The sequence below is a fragment of the Narcine bancroftii genome, chromosome 8 (genome assembly GCF_036971445.1).
Source record: "Narcine bancroftii isolate sNarBan1 chromosome 8, sNarBan1.hap1, whole genome shotgun sequence".
NCBI lineage: Eukaryota > Metazoa > Chordata > Chondrichthyes > Torpediniformes > Narcinidae > Narcine > Narcine bancroftii.
Genome location: NC_091476.1, coordinates 58986906 through 59003101, shown reverse-complemented (window position 1 = coordinate 59003101; position 16196 = coordinate 58986906). Strand labels below are relative to the sequence as shown.

The 16196-nt window shown below is 54.9% G+C and overlaps 1 protein-coding gene across 1 annotated transcript; it reads right to left on the bottom strand.

Moving 5' to 3' along the window:
• Window positions 1-37: 37 nt before the first annotated feature.
• Window positions 38-13728, bottom strand: LOC138742012 (proline-rich protein 36-like). The gene is made up of 11 exons (XM_069896206.1): window positions 13528-13728; window positions 13277-13426; window positions 11856-12705; window positions 11097-11777; window positions 10358-10509; window positions 9535-10287; window positions 8624-9465; window positions 8359-8438; window positions 2325-2415; window positions 1373-2185; window positions 38-1271 (listed from the first exon to the last, which is right to left on the bottom strand). Exons 1-11 carry the CDS (start codon window positions 13726-13728, stop codon window positions 38-40), a joined length of 5847 nt encoding a protein of 1948 aa, XP_069752307.1.
• Window positions 13729-16196: the final 2468 nt, after the last annotated feature.

Here is a 16196-nt window from a genome sequence, read left to right as displayed (position 1 = left end):
CCGGGGAGGCCAGGCCAGGAGCACCGGCGAGGCCGCGCTAGGAGCACAGGGGAGGCCGGGCCATGAGTTCATGTGAGGCCGGGCCTGGTGAGGTTGGGCCTGGAGTACAGGGGAGGCTGGGTTTGGAGTACTGGTGAGGCTGGGCCTGGATTACTGGGTAGGCGGGACCTGGAGTGCTGGGGAGGCTGGGCCTGGAGTGCTGGGAAGGCTGGGCCTGGAGTCCTGTGGAGGCTGGCACAGGAGTGCTGGGGAGGCTGGGCCTGGAGTGCTGGGGAGGCTTCACATGGAGAGCGAGTGAAATAGGCCTGGAGTAATGGTGAGGCTGGGCCTGGTGTACTGGTGAGGCTGGGCCTGGAGTACTGGTGAGGCTGGGCCTGGAGTACTGGTGAAGCTGGGCCTGGAATACTGGGGAGGCTGGGCCTGGAGCGCTGGTGACGCTGGTCCTGGAGTACTGGGGAGGCTGGGCCTGGAGTACTGGTGAGGCTGGGCCAGGAGTACTGGTGAGTCTGGGCCTGGAGTACTGGTGAGGCTGCACCTGGAATACTGGGGAGCCTGGGCCTGGAGTACTGGTGAGGCTGGGCCTGAAGTACTGGTGAGTCTGGGCCTGGAGTACTGGTGAGGCTGGGCCTGGAGTATTGGTGAGGCTTGACCTGGAGTACTGGTGAGGCTGGACATGGAGTACTGGTGAGGCTGGGCCTGGATTACTGGTGAGGCTTGACCTGGAGTACTGGTGAGGCTGGACCTGGAGTACTTGTGAAGCTGGCCCTAGAGAATTCGTGAGGCTGGCCCTGGAGTACTGGTGAGGCTGGGCCTGGATTACTGGCAAGGCTGGGCCTGGAGTACTGGTGAGGCTGGGCCTGGAGTACTGGTGAGGCTCGCACTGGAGTACTGGTATAGATGGGCCTGGTGGACAAGGGAGGCTGAGCCTGGAGTACTGGGGAGGATGGGCCTGGAGTACTGGTGAGGATGGACCAGGAGTACTGGTGAGGCTAGGTCTGGAGTACTGTTGAGGCTGGGCCTGGTGTACTGGTGAGGCTGGGCCTGGAGTACTGGTGAAGATTGGCCTGGTGGACAAGGGAGGCTGAGCCTGGAGTACTGGGGAGGCTGGGCCTGGAGTACTTGTGAAGCTGGCCCTAGAGAACTGGAGAGGCAGGCCTAGGAGTACCGGTGAGGCTGGGCCTGGATTACTGGCAAGGCTGGGCCTGGAGTACTGGTGAGGCTGGGCCTGGAGTTCTGGTGAGGCTGGGCCTGGAGTACTGGTGAAGATGGGCCTGGTGGACAAGGTAGGCTGAGCCTTGAGTACTGGCGAGGCTGGGCCTGGAGCACTGGTGAGGCTCGACCAGGAGTACTGGTGAGGCTAGGTCTGGACTACTGGGGCGGCTGGGCCTGGAGTACTGGGAAGGCTGGGTCTGGAGTGCTGGTGACCCTGGGCCTGGAGTCCTGTGGAGGCTGCGCCTGGACTACTGGTGAGGCTGGGCCAGGACTACTGGTGAGGCTGGGACTGGAGTACTTGTGAGGCTGCGTCTGTAATACTGGGGAGGCTGGGCCTTGAGTATTGGTGAGGCTGGGCCTGGAGTACTGGTGAGGTTTGTCCTGGAGTACTGCTGAGGCTGGTCCTGGATTACTGGTGAGGCTGGACCTGAAGTACTGGTGATGGCTGGGCCTGGAGTACTGGTGAGGCTCGCGCGGGAGTTCTGGTGAGGCTGGGCTTGGATTATTGTTGAGGCTGGGCCTGGAGTACTGGAGTACTGGTGAAGCTGGGCCAGGAGTTCTGGTGAGGCTGGACCTGGAGTACTGGGAAGGCTGGGCCTGTAGTACTGGTGAGGCTGGGCCTGGAATACTGGGGTGGCTGGGCCTGGAGTACTGGGGAGACTGGTCCTGAAGTGCTGGGGAGGTTGGGCCAGGAGTACCAGGGAGGCCGAACCAGGAGCACCGGGGAGGCCGGGCCAGGAGCACCGTGGAGGCCGGGCCAGGAGCACCGGGGAGGCCGGGCCAGTAGCACCGTAGAGGCCGGGCCAGGAGAAACGTGGAGGCCGGGCCAGGAGCACCGGGGAGGCCGGGCCAGGGGCACCGGGGAGGCCGGGCCAGGGGCACCGGGGAGGCCGGGCCAGGAGCACCGGCGAGGCCATGCCAGGAGCACCGGGGAGGCCTCACCAGGAGTACTCGTGGGACTGGGCTTGGTGTACTACTTATGCAGAGCCTGGACTACTGCTGACGCCGTGCCTGAAGATCTAATGAATCTATGCCTAGTGTACTTTTGATGTTTGTTCTGGAGGATTTGTAATGCTGCGCCTTGAGTACTGGTCAGGCTGGACGTATAGTACTAGAGTGGCCAGGCCTGGAGCACTAATGAGGCTGGGTCACGTGTACTGGTGAAGCTGGGACTGGAGATCAGGTGAGCGTGAGCCTGGATGACTAGAGGGGAAAGGCCTGGAGTTCTGCTGAGGCTGATACTGGAGTACTAATGAAGCTGGGTCTAGAAAACTGGTGTGGCGAGTCCTGGAATTTTAGTGTAGCTGGCCAGAAGTATGAGGGGAGCTGGGACTAGAGTACTGGTGAAGCGTGGCCTGAAGGACAGTGGAGCTTGGCCTGGAGTACTGGTGAGGCTGGGCCTGGGAACTAGTGAGAATGGCCTGGATTGCTCTTGATGCTGGGTATGAAGTACTAGTGAAGCTGGGCCTGGAGTTCTGGTGAGGCTTCATATGTAGTGCGAGTGAAATAGGCCTGGAATACTAGTGAGACTGGGCCTGGAGTACTAGTGAGACGGTCTGGAGTACTATTGATGCTGGGCCTGTGTTAGGAATTAAAGTACCTTTAAAGAAATTGCTCGAGACAAAAATTGAGAACAAAGAACATTTATTACTACAACAATGCAAAGTTGGGTGCTTCCCCTTACCCTGGGAATACACACACATACTGGGGCTCACCCAACTTTTATACAGTCAATTTCAGTATCAGAATGCCCTCCCCCTTACATTCTTCTGCCCCCTGGATGGGTTTGGCATAGGTAATTCTTCCTGCCTACGTGCAGTTTCAGTACACTTGGAGGACCAGGGGGTATCCTGTGGGTGCCCCATCATGTCATTGTCCTTATTCACACCTTCCTGATTCTCTGGGCTACAGTCTCTTGATATGCAGAGTTGACTCATTCTATCTAGGGTTGGCTAATTTCATATGTATAAATCTGTGTATGGTTAGCTAATTAGAAATGTATGACTTGGTACTTCTGTCCAGGGCTAGGAGACCCTTATCTGATCCAGACTACCTCAACTTCCTACATTCTATTGTACCTTACCATTCCTTATCTTAGTCCTATGGTCTTGTCACAAAGGATAGAAGATTCTTATGTTAATCGTGCTGACTCTGCTTTCCTGCATCCTAAGCCCCAAACTTATCCTGTTTGAACTGGTTTCAGCCATTTTACTGATGAACTTTAGTTTCTTCCATGTTCATAATTTTAGGTCAATTTTCCCATCTCTCACAATCCTCACTTTTCTTTTAGATCAGTAATACTGATCTTTCACCATGATCAGTGTTACTGATCTTTGGTTACTAGTGTCAGTGTGACTGATCCCCCCCCCCCCCTCTCCTCACTTTTCTTTTAGATCAGTAACACTGATCTTTCAAGTGTAAGGTGTAGTTTTACCCAGCTGGTCAATAACCGAATTGTAATGTCTGTGTAAAGTCTTTAGGTAGGGGAGCACCATGAAGGTCAGGGGAGTGAGTCCAGCTGCTTATTAGGGTTTGGAGTATCAGGCTCCAGTTCTCAGTAAAGAGTCTAGTCCATCCCATACGTTGAAATATTGAAGCAGTGTCTTTGAAGCACACGACCTTTGTAAGTGTTGTCCCGACGAAGTCTGTGAGAGGCGCTGCCTTCAGCAGCGAACAAGTAGCAGTCTATGAGAAGCGCTGCCTTCAGCAGCGAACGAGTAGCAGTCTATGAGAAGCGCTGCCTTCAGCAGCGAACGAGTAGCAGTAGTCAGGCGGTTCCGTTTGATTGTGGCTCGTATCTGATGTCCTCTTCAGCCCCGAACCCTAGGGCCACCGATCTCCGAAGGCTGTTTGGAGCCTGATATTAAAGTGTCAAGCAGCTCACGTTGTTGGAAACTGGTGCTCCCTTTCATGGGGTGATGAAAAGTGACCAAGCAGGGGGGGGATTGTTTCTTGTGATTTAACTGTGTGTTGCAGCTTGTCTGCTAACATTAGCATATATATCATTGAACTTGTGAGTTGCAGCCTGTCTGTGTACATTAGCATATGTATTAACTCTCTCTCTCTCTGTTACATGTACAATGCTGACTACCATTCTGTCTGTCTTTGTCCCACCATGTCCTTTGTGCTATCGCTTCAAAACTCCTGTCTTTAATACCTGTGTAGGCTATGATACAAATTAGATGTACTCCACTAAAGCTGTTTAATTCCCCTGGTCCGTATTGGGATCCCTTATATCCCATTATGATTATACATTAAATCTATGCCCTGTCTACATTCTAAAGGAGCTGAATTGTAACCTCTGCTGCCCCTATTCCAGGGGGGCTTAAAACATTAACGAACAATATTCCAAAGAAATTAGTAAACAACAATGAACAATACATGTAAAGCTCATTAAAAACAGCATTAAAATACAATAAGAACTGAATAAAGCACAATAAATGTAAAGCTCATTGAAAACTGCAATAAAATACAATAAGAACTGAATAAAACACAATAAATGTAAAGCTCATTGAAAACTGCAATAAAATACAATAAGAACTGAATAAAACACAATAAATGTAAAGCTCATTGAAAACTGCAATAAAATACAACAATAACTGAATAATCAAAAGACAAGTAAAATACAACAATAACTGAATAAACCATTAAAGAAACGAAAAAAAATGTTAAATTACGGCACTTTGTAACAATCTGTGACTTTCCTTTGTGTTAGTGTAAAAATTGTAAAATGAAACACAAACCATATTTGCATGGGTTTTGAATATGTTAGACCTTATTAAAATGCAGTTGGAGCTGCTTGTCTGTATGGGGCACAACCCTCCAATTTGTTAGAGTGAGTACATAACAGACATTGCAGCACAAGAGCCCCTGCAAGAGAACTTGAAACATATTCAACCTTTAGTTCTGCCTTAAGTAAAATGCCTTGTGCCACAGCTCACAGGAGCTGGCCTTATTTAAAACAGTCTGTAAAACAGGCACCAAAAAAAGTTAAAAGATGTTCTTATGAAGATTGCACACACAATAATTTAAGTACAGGCTAGTTTCTATTATATTCCACTTAAAAGTTCTGCTGCATGAATCCTGGAGCTTGTGGAGTCATTATTGAATCAAGAAATATTGGTACCATGCCAATCTCATTCTAACATGCCAATTTCTCCAGTCCTTAAGTCAAGATGTACTGAATAGCATCTGGTACAAGATCTGTGAGTTCTTAATGATATTATTATTCTTATGCACCCAATTGTTCTGAACTATGCCACCAATTTAAATCATATTCCACCTATTGCAGTACTCACACACCACCATAGACCAGTTCGCAGGTTTATTTCTCCATTAAGCTGAATCCAGTTGCGCAGGATTTACCTCCGTGATTATTTACAATGTAACTTCCGCACTACCGGATTTAAATATAAACCTGATGAATGGGGGAAAGTTATCATGAATTAAATAACAGCGGCAATACAGAGAAATTGTGCTGAGGCATTAATTTCACTCCGGAGGAAAATGCACCAGAGAAATGAATGATTAAACTTATAGGAATCCCCATAGGAATCCCCAGAGGTATCTTTATTCTCCAGAGGTGGGTGATCTTTAAACTCACGGACCTTGACTGCTGAATGTGTAGAAGAAATGTATTAAATGTGTTGATAGGGCTCCATACCTCTAACTGCAAGACAAGAGCCTGAAGCCTCAATTTCAAGTGCCACAGTGCACTTAAAGGGACATGCACACTCCCCCTTCAACTGGCTGATCCAGCCACTTTACACATCAGATCCTTTCTTTATCTCACATACACTTAAAGTTAAGATGTATAGAACTCACCCTATTTGCGCAAACATTTCTCCCTGCAAATGTTATAACATCACTATTCTCAGGTAGTCCCTGTGCAAAATCACATTTGAATACAATTTATTTCATAAATTGGAATTAACTGGTAGTTAAATTCGCTAATTCTTCAGTATTGAAAAATGATCCTTTATGACATTTAAATTTTAGCATGAATTTTAATCAATATTGGTCAGTGACTGAAGTGGGAAGTCGTGATTTATGAAATTATCTCTGGTCTCTACTCTCCCACTCCCTGCACTTCTCCCAACATTCAGGAGCTGGCACACAGTCCCTGCCTTTTCCATGTTACTCATCTACTATTACTTTAACTGCTTGCATCAAAATGTTAGCCTTTGCTTTCTGCTTATCCTCAGATGTCTGGACAAATGCTTTTTGTGTGATCTGTAGAAGCTGGGTTATTCCCTGCTCATGCCAATTTTCTGTCTTTTGTAATTTTCTCTTAATGTCTGGGGCTGAGTTGGTAACAAAACCTGTTAGTACCAATTGTTCCCCTGCTGGGGATTCTATGTCGAGACCCCCATATTGTATATATATTTGGTCCCAAAAATTGGTCTAACTGTTCAGCACATCCCTGGGGATCTTCTATCAGGGAGGTCAGTTCTTTCTTAAAGTTACACACTTCAGTACTGGTCAGGGGCACATTTACGAAACCGAGACCCTCTCCCATGGGAACTTCCCACAGTGGTCTCATCCAATTGGTTTCTAGCTTATTAGGTCTGGGTTCCTGCTCCCTGGGAAATGAATCAAAGGGTTCTGCCCTTTCTTCCTGAAGAGTCTCACGCTGTTCTGAATTAAAGTTACCTCTCTCTCCTGCCAACAGAGGTGGTAATCGAGTGCTTTGTGAGCAAGTTATCATACCACTCCTGCTCTCTTCTCTCTTCTCTAGTGGTGGGGGAGGTGGGGAAGGTGCAGAAGGGTAGGTCATAGGAGGGGAAGGAAAGATAGGAGCCGGCATAGGAGGAACATAGGGTGGAGGGAGGGAATGTAACACATCCCAACCCTGTGATTCAGGGACAAGAGGTTCCTCCTCTCTCTTATCCCTGGATTCTTTCTCATTCAAAACCAGCTGTTCAATGGATCCCTTGAGCCAGCAGGCTGCATGTTCCCTGCTCTCAACATTGGCTGGTTTTGATAGAGCCATAAGTTCAAAGCTTCACACATCCATTCATCCTCGGATCCGAATTTTGGCCAGTACACGGAGCTCCCTTTAACCGGGTATCCCACCCATTCATTACAACAATACCTGACCGTCGTCAGTTTGTCTTTACCGCGGGTCTTTCCTGTGCCCCACTCAGATAACATCATCCCAAGCGGGCTGTACGTAGCTATCTGGTGGTCACGTCCTGTGTCAGGACTCTCATCTCTACTGTCCGCTATTCCCATACTTAGGAACAAGTAAAATACTCTTACCGAGTTCTGGCAGTACTGCTCTAGCGCGCGTCCTTCCGCCGTTTGTTCTCAATGCCTCTTCTCGGATATCACTCGCTTCTTCCACTGACCAGCCACCCGTCGCCCGTGAGTCCAGCTGAATCAGCCGGGGTGCACCTACTCTCGTCGTCGGGGTACTCTGTCAGTGGAGGGAGTGTGATCCCGGACGAGCCCCCATTTGTTAGGAATTAAAGTACCTTTAAAGAAATTGCTCGAGACAAAAATTGAGAACAAAGAACATTTATTACTACAACAATGCAAAGTTGGGTGCTTCCCCTTACCCTGGGAATACACACACATACTGGGGCTCACCCAACTTTTATACAGTCAATTTCAGTATCAGAATGCCCTCCCCCTTACATTCTTCTGCCCCCTGGATGGGTTTGGCATAGGTAATTCTTCCTGCCTACGTGCAGTTTCAGTACACTTGGAGGACCAGGGGGTATCCTGTGGGTGCCCCATCATGTCATTGTCCTTATTCACACCTTCCTGATTCTCTGGGCTACAGTCTCTTGATATGCAGAGTTGACTCATTCTATCTAGGGTTGGCTAATTTCATATGTATAAATCTGTGTATGGTTAGCTAATTAGAAATGTATGACTTGGTACTTCTGTCCAGGGCTAGGAGACCCTTATCTGATCCAGACTACCTCAACTTCCTACATTCTATTGTACCTTACCATTCCTTATCTTAGTCCTATGGTCTTGTCACAAAGGATAGAAGATTCTTATGTTAATCGTGCTGACTCTGCTTTCCTGCATCCTAAGCCCCAAACTTATCCTGTTTGAACTGGTTTCAGCCATTTTACTGATGAACTTTAGTTTCTTCCATGTTCATAATTTTAGGTCAATTTTCCCATCTCTCACAGCCTGGAATGCTGGTGAGGCTGGGCGTGGAGTACTGGTGTATCTGGGACTGGAGATCAGGTGAGGGTGAGTCAGGATGACTAGAAGGACAAGGTCTGGAGTTCTGGTGCGGCTGATACTGGAGTACCAATGTGGCTTGGCCTAGGGAACTCGTGAGGCTGGTCCAGGAGCACTAGTGACGCCGGGCCTGAAGTACTAGTGGAGTTTAGCCTGGAGTACTGGTGAGGCTGGGCCTGGAGAACTGGGGACGCAGGGCCTGGTGTACTAGGGAGGCTGGGCCAGGAGCACCGGGGAGGCCGGGCCAGGAGCACCGGGGAGGCCGGGCCAGGAGCACCCGCGAGGATGAGCCAGGAGCACCCGCGAGGATGGGCCAGGAGCACCCGCGAGGCCGGGCCAGGAGCAGCAGGGAGGCCAGGCCAGGAGCACCGGCAAGGCCGGGCCAGGAGCAGCGGGGAGGCAGGGCCAGGAGCACCGGCGAGGCCGGGACAGGAGCACCGACGAGGCCGCGCTAGGAGTACAGGGGATGCCGGGCCATGAGTTCATGTGAGGCCGGGCCTGGAGTACTGGTGAGGCTGGGCCTGGAGTACAGGGGAGGCTGGGCCTGGAGTACTGGTGAGGCTGGGACTGGATTACTGGTGAGGCTGTGCCAAGAGTACCGGGGAAGCTGGACCTGGAGTACTGGATAGGCTGGGCCTGGAGTAGTGGGTAGGCGGGACCTGGAGTGCTGGGGAGGCTGGGCCTGGAGTGCTGGGGAGGCCGGACCTGGAGTCCTGGGGAGGCTGGGATTGGAGTGCTGGGGAGGCTGGGCCTGGTGTACTGGTGAGGCTGACCCTGGAGTACTGCAGAGGCTGGGCCTGGGGTACTGGGGAGGCTGGGCCTGGAGTACTGGTAAGGCTGGGCCTGGTGTACTGGTGAGGCTGACCCTGGAGTACTGCGGAGGCTGGGCCTGGGGTACTGGGGAGGCTGGGCCTGGAGTACTGGTGAGGCTGGTCCTGGAGTACTGGTGAGGCTGGGCCTGGAGTACTGGTGAGGATGGCCCTGGAGTACTGGTGAGGCTGGGCCTGGAGTACTGGTGAGGCTGGGCCTGGAGTACTTGTGAGGCTGGCCCTAGAGAACTGGTGAGGCATGGCCAGGAGTACTGGTGAGGCTGGGCCTGGAGTACTGGTGAGGCGGGGCCTGGAATAGTGGGGAGGCTGGGCCTGGAGTGCTGGTGACGCTGGGCCTGGAGTCCTGTGGAGGCTGCGCCTGGACTACTGGTGAGGCTGGGCCAGGACTACTGGTGAGGCTGGGACTGGAGTACTTGTGAGGCTGCGTCTGGAATACTGGGGAGGCTGGGCCTTGAGTATTGGTGAGGCTGGGCCTGGAGTACTGGTGAGGTTTGTCCTGGAGTACTGCTGAGGCTGGTCCTGGATTACTGGTGAGGCTGGACCTGAAGTACTGGTGATGGCTGGGCCTGGAGTACTGGTGAGGCTCGCGCGGGAGTTCTGGTGAGGCTGGGCTTGGATTATTGTTGAGGCTGGGCCTGGAGTACTGGAGTACTGGTGAAGCTGGGCCAGGAGTTCTGGTGAGGCTGGACCTGGAGTACTGGGAAGGCTGGGCCTGTAGTACTGGTGAGGCTGGGCCTGGAATACTGGGGTGGCTGGGCCTGGAGTACTGGGGAGACTGGTCCTGAAGTGCTGGGGAGGTTGGGCCAGGAGTACCAGGGAGGCCGAACCAGGAGCACCGGGGAGGCCGGGCCAGGAGCACCGTGGAGGCCGGGCCAGGAGCACCGGGGAGGCCGGGCCAGTAGCACCGTAAAGGCCGGGCCAGGGGCACCGGGGAGGCCGGGCCAGGGGCACCGGGGAGGCCGTGCCAGGAGCACCGGCGAGGCCATGCCAGGAGCACCGGGGTGGCCTCACCAGGAGTACTCGTGGGACTGGGCTTGGTGTACTACTGATGCAGAGCCTGGACTACTGCTGACGCCGTGCCTGAAGTTCTAATGAATCTATGCCTAGTGTACTTGTGATGTTTGTTCTGGAGGATTTGTAATGCTGCTCCTTGAGTCCTGGTCAGGCTGGACGTATAGTACTAGAGTGGCCAGGCCTGGAGCACTAATGAGGCTGGGCCACGTGTACTGGTGAAGCTGGGACTGGAGATCAGGTGAGCGTGAGCCTGGATGACGAGAGGGGCAAGGCCTGGAGTTCTGATGAGGCTGATACTGGAGTATTAATGAAGCTGGGTCTAGAAAACTGGTGTGGCGAGTCCTGGAATTTTAGTGTAGCTGGCCAGAAGTATGAGGGGAGCTGGGACTAGAGTATTGGTGAAGCCTGGCCTGAACGACAGTGGAGTACTGGTGAGGCTGGGCCTGGGGAACACGTGAGAATGGCCTGGATTGCTCTTGATGCTGGGTATGAAGTACTAGTGAAGCTGGGCCTGGAGTTCTGGTGAGGCTTCACATGTAGTGCGAGTGAAATAGGCCTGGAATACTAGTGAGACTGGGCCTGGAGTACTAGTGAGAGTCTGGAGTACTAGTGAGGCTGGGCCTGGAATGCTGGTGAGGCTGGGCGTGGAGTACTGGTGAATCTGGGACTGGAGATCAGGTGAGGGTGAGTCAGGATGACTAGAAGGGCAAGGTCTGCAGTTCTGGTGAGGCTGCTACTGGAGTACCAATGTGGCTTGGCCTAGGGAACTCGTGAGGCTGGTCCAGGAGCACTAGTGACGCCGGGCCTGAAGTACTAGTGGAGTTTAGCCTGGAGTACTGGTGAGGCTGGTCCTGGAGAACTGGGGACGCAGGGCCTGGTGTACTGTGGAGGCTGGGCCAGGAGCACCGGGGAGGCCGGGCCAGGAGCACCGGGGAGGCCGGGCCAGGAGCACCCGCGATGATGGGCCAGGAGCACCCGCGAGGCCGGGCCAGGAGCAGCAGGGAGGCCGGGCCAGGAGCACCGGCGAGGCCGGGCCAGGAGCAGCGGGGAGGCCGGGCCAGGAGCACCGGCGAGGCCGGGCCAGGAGCACCGACGAGGCCGCGCTAGGAGCACAGGTGATGCCGGGCCATGAGTTCATGTGAGGCCGGGCCTGGAGTACTGGTGAGGCTGGGCCTGGAGTACAGGGGAGGCTGGGCCTGGAGTACTGGTGAGGCTGGGACTGGATTACTGGTGAGGCTGTGCCAAGAGTACCGGGGAAGCTGGACTTGGAGTACTGGATAGGCTGGGCCTGGAGTACTGGGTAGGCGGGACCTGGAGTGCTGGAGAGGCTGGGCCTGGAGTGCTGGGGAGGCTGGGCCTGGAGTCCTGGGGAGGCTGGGACTGGAGTGCTGGGGAGGCTGGGCCTGGTGTACTGGTGAGGCTGACCCTGGAGTACTGCGGAGGCTGGGCCTGGGGTACTGGGGAGGCTGGGCCTGGAGTACTGGTGAGGCTGGGCCTGGAGTACTGGGGAGGCTGGGCCTGGAGTACTGGGGAGGCTGGGCCTGGAGTACTGGGGAGGCTGGGCCTGGTGTACTGGTGAGGCTGGGCCTGGAGTACTGGTGATGCTGGTCCTGGTGTACTGGTGAGGCTGGACCTGGAGTACTGGTGAGACTGGGCCTGGAGTACTGGTGAGGCTGGCGCTGGGGTTCTGGTAAGGCTGGGCCTGGAGTACTGGTGAGGCTGCGCCAGGAGTACTGGTGGGGCTGGGCCTAGAGTACTGTTGAGGCGGGGCCTGGAATAGTGGGGAGGCTGGGCCTGGAGTGCTGGTGACGCTGGGCCTTGAGTACTGTGGAGGCTGCGCCTGGACTACTGGTGAGGCTGGGCCAGGAGTACTGGTGAGGCTGGGACTGGAGTACCTGTGAGGCTGCGTCTGGAATACTGGGGAGGCTGGGCCTGGAGTACTGGTGAGGCTGGGCCTGGAGTACTGGTGAGGCTGGGCCTGGAGTACTGGTGTGGCCTGTCCTGGAGTACTGGTGAGGCTGCTCCTGGAGTACTGGTGAAGCTGGACCTGAAGTACGGGTGAGGCTGGGCGTGGAGTACTGGTGAGGCTCGCGCGGGAGTTCTGGTAAGTCTTGGCCTGGATTACTGGTGAGGCTGGGCCTGGAATACTGGAGTACTGCTGAAGCTGGGCCAGGAGTTCTGGTGAGGCTGGGCCTGGAGTACTGGGAAGGCTGGGCCTGTAGTACTGGTGAGGCTGTGCCTGGAATACTGGGGTGGCTGGGCCTGGAGTACTGGGGAGGCTGGTCCTGAAGTGCTGGGGAGGCTGGGCCAGGAGTACCAGGGAGGCCGGGCCAGGAGCACCGGGGAGGCCGGGCCAGGAGCACCGGAGAGCCCGGGCCAGGAGCACCGGGGAGGCCGTGCCAGGAGCACCGGCGAGGGGAGTACTCGTGGGACTGGGCTTGGTGTACTACTTATGCAGAGCCTGGACTACTGCTGACGCCGTGCCTGAAGATCTAATGAATCTATGCCTAGTGTACTTTTGATGTTTGTTCTGGAGGATTTGTAATGCTGCGCCTTGAGTACTGGTCAGGCTGGACTTATAGTACTAGAGTGGCCAGGCCTGGAGCACTAATGAGGCTGGGTCACGTGTACTGGTGAAGCTGGGACTGGAGATCAGGTGAGCGTGAGCCTGGATGACTAGAGGGGCAAGGCCTGGAGTTCTGCTGAGGCTGATACTGGAGTACTAATGAAGCTGGGTCTAGAAAACTGGTGTGGCGAGTCCTGGAATTTTAGTGTAGCTGGCCAGAAGTATGAGGGGAGCTGGGACTAGAGTACTGGTGAAGCGTGGCCTGAAGGACAGTGGAGCTTGGCCTGGAGTACTGGTGAGGCTGGGCCTGGGAACTAGTGAGAATGGCCTGGATTGCTCTTGATGCTGGGTATGAAGTACTAGTGAAGCTGGGCCTGGAGTTCTGGTGAGGCTTCACATGTAGTGCGAGTGAAATAGGCCTGGAATACTAGTGAGACTGGGCCTGGAGTACTAGTGAGACGGTCTGGAGTACTATTGAGGCTGGGCCTGGAATGCTGGTGAGGCTGGGCGTGGAGTACTGGTGTATCTGGGACTGGAGATCAGGTGAGGGTGAGTCAGGATGACTAGAAGGGCAAGGTCTGGAGTTCTGGTGAGGCTGATACTGGAGTACCAATGTGGCTTGGCCTAGGGAACTCGTGAGGCTGGTCCAGGAGCACTAGTGACGCCGGGCCTGAAGTACTAGTGGAGTTTAGCCTGGAGTACTGGTGAGGCTGGGCCTGGAGAACTGGGGACGCAGGGCCTGGTGTAATGGGGAGGCTGGGCCAGGAGCACCGGGGAGGCCGGGCCAGGACCACCGGGGAGGCCGGGCCAGGAGCACCCGCGAGGATGGGCCAGGAGCACCGGAGAGGCCGGGCCAGGAGAAACGTGGAGGCCGGGCCAGTAGCACCGGGGAGGCCGGGCCATGGGTACCGGGGAGGCCGTGCCAGGAGCACCGGCGAGGCCATGCCAGGAGCACCGGGGAGGCCTCGCCAGGAGTACTCGTGGGACTGGGCTTGGTGTACTACTGATGCAGAGCCTGGACTACTGCTGACGCCGTGCCTGATGTTCTAATGAATCTATCCCGAGTGTACTTGTGATGTTTGTTCTGGAGGGTTTGTAATGCTGCGCCTTGAGTACTGGTCAGGCTGGACGTATAGTACTAGAGTGGCCAGGCCTGGAGCACTAATGAGGCTGGGCCACGTGTACTGGTGAAGCTGGGACTGGAGATCAGGTGAGCGTGAGCCTGGATGACTAGAGGGGCAAGGCCTGGAGTTCTGCTGAGGCTGATACTGGAGTACTAATGAAGCTGGGTCTAGAAAACTGGTGTGGCGAGTCCTGGAATTTTAGTGTAGCTGGCCAGAAGTATGAGGGGAGCTGGGACTAGAGTACTGGTGAAGCGTGGCCTGAAGGACAGTGGAGCTTGGCCTGGAGTACTGGTGAGGCTGGGCCTGGGAACTAGTGAGAATGGCCTGGATTGCTCTTGATGCTGGGTATGAAGTACTAGTGAAGCTGGGCCTGGAGTTCTGGTGAGGCTTCACATGTAGTGCGAGTGAAATAGGCCTGGAATACTAGTGAGACTGGGCCTGGAGTACTAGTGAGACGGTCTGGAGTACTATTGAGGCTGGGCCTGGAATGCTGGTGAGGCTGGGCCTGGAGTACTTGTGAGGCTGGCCCTAGTGAACTGGTGAGGCTGGGCCAGGAGTACTGGTGAGGCTGGGCCTGGAGTACTGGTGAGGCGGGGCCTGGAATAGTGGGGAGGCTGGGCCTGGAGTGCTGGTGACGCTGGGCCTGGACTTCTGGTGATGCTGGGCCAGGAGTACTGGTGAGGCTGGGACTGGAGTACTTGTGAGGCTGCGTCTGGAATACTGGGGAGGCTGGGCCTTGAGCATTGGTGAGGCTGGGCCTGGAGTACTGGTGAGGCTTGTCCTGGAGTACTGGTGAGGCTGGTCCTGGATTACTGGTGAGGCTGGACCTGAAGTACTGGTGAGGCTGGGCCTGGAGTACTGGTGAGGCTCGCGCGGGAGTTCTGGTGAGTCTGGGCTTGGATTACTGGTGAGGCTGGGCCTGGAGTACTGGAGTACTGGTGAAGCTGGGCCAGGAGTTCTGGTGAGGCTGGACCTGGAGTACTTGGAAGGCTGGGCCTGTAGTACTGGTGAGGCTGGGCCTGGAATACTGAGGTGGCTGGGCCTGGAGTACTGGGGAGACTGGTCCTGAAGTGCTGGGGAGGCTGGACCAGGAGTACCAGGGAGGCCGGGCCAGGAGCACCGGGGAGGCCGGGCCAGGAGCACCGTGGAGGCCGGGCCAGGCGCACCGGGGAGGCCGGGCCAGGAGCACCGGGGAGGCCGGGCCAGGAGAAACGTGGAGGCCGGGCCAGGAGCACCGGGGAGGCCGGGCCAGGGGCACCGGGGAGGCCGTGCCAGGAGCACCGGCGAGGCCATGCCAAGAGCACCGGGGAGGCCTCGCCAGGAGTACTCGTGGGACTGGGCTTGGTGTACTACTGATGCAGAGCCTGGACTACTGCTGACGCCATGCCTGAAGTTCTAATGAATCTATGCCTAGTGTACTTGTGATGTTTGTTCTGGAGGATTTGTAATGCTGCGCCTTGAGTCCTGGTCAGGCTGGACGTATAATACTAGAGTGGCCAGGCCTGGAGCACTAATGAGGCTGGGCCACGTGTACTGGTGAAGCTGGGACTGGAGATCAGGTGAGCGTGAGCCTGGATGACGAGAGGGGCAAGGCCTGGAGTTCTGATGAGGCTGATACTGGAGTATTAATGAAGCTGGGTCTAGAAAACTGGTGTGGCGAGTCCTGGAATTTTAGTGTAGCTGGCCAGAAGTATGAGGGGAGCTGGGACTAGAGTACTGGTGAAGCCTGGCCTGAACGACAGTGGAGCTTGGCCTGGAGTACTGGTGAGGCTGGGCCTGGGGAACTAGTGAGAATGGCCTGGATTGCTCTTGATGCTGGGTATGAAGTACTAGTGAAGCTGGGCCTGGAGTTCTGGTGAGGCTTCACATGTAGTGCGAGTGAAATAGGCCTGGAATACTAGTGAGACTGGGCCTGGAGTACTAGTGAGACGGTCTGGAGTACTATTGAGGCTGGGCCTGGAATGCTGGTGAGGCTGGGCGTGGAGTACTTGTGAATCTGGGACTGGAGATCAGGTGAGGGTGAGTCAGGGTGACTAGAAGGGCAAGGTTTGGAGTTCTGGTGAGGCTACTACTGGAGTACCAATGTGGCTTGGCCTAGGGAACTCGTGAGGCTGGTCCAGGAGCACTAGTGACGCCGGGCCTGAAATACTAGTGGAGTTTAGCCTGGAGTACTGGTGAGGCTGGGCCTGGAGAACTGGGAACGCAGGGCCTGGTGTACTGTGGAGGCTGGGCCAGTAGCACCGGGGA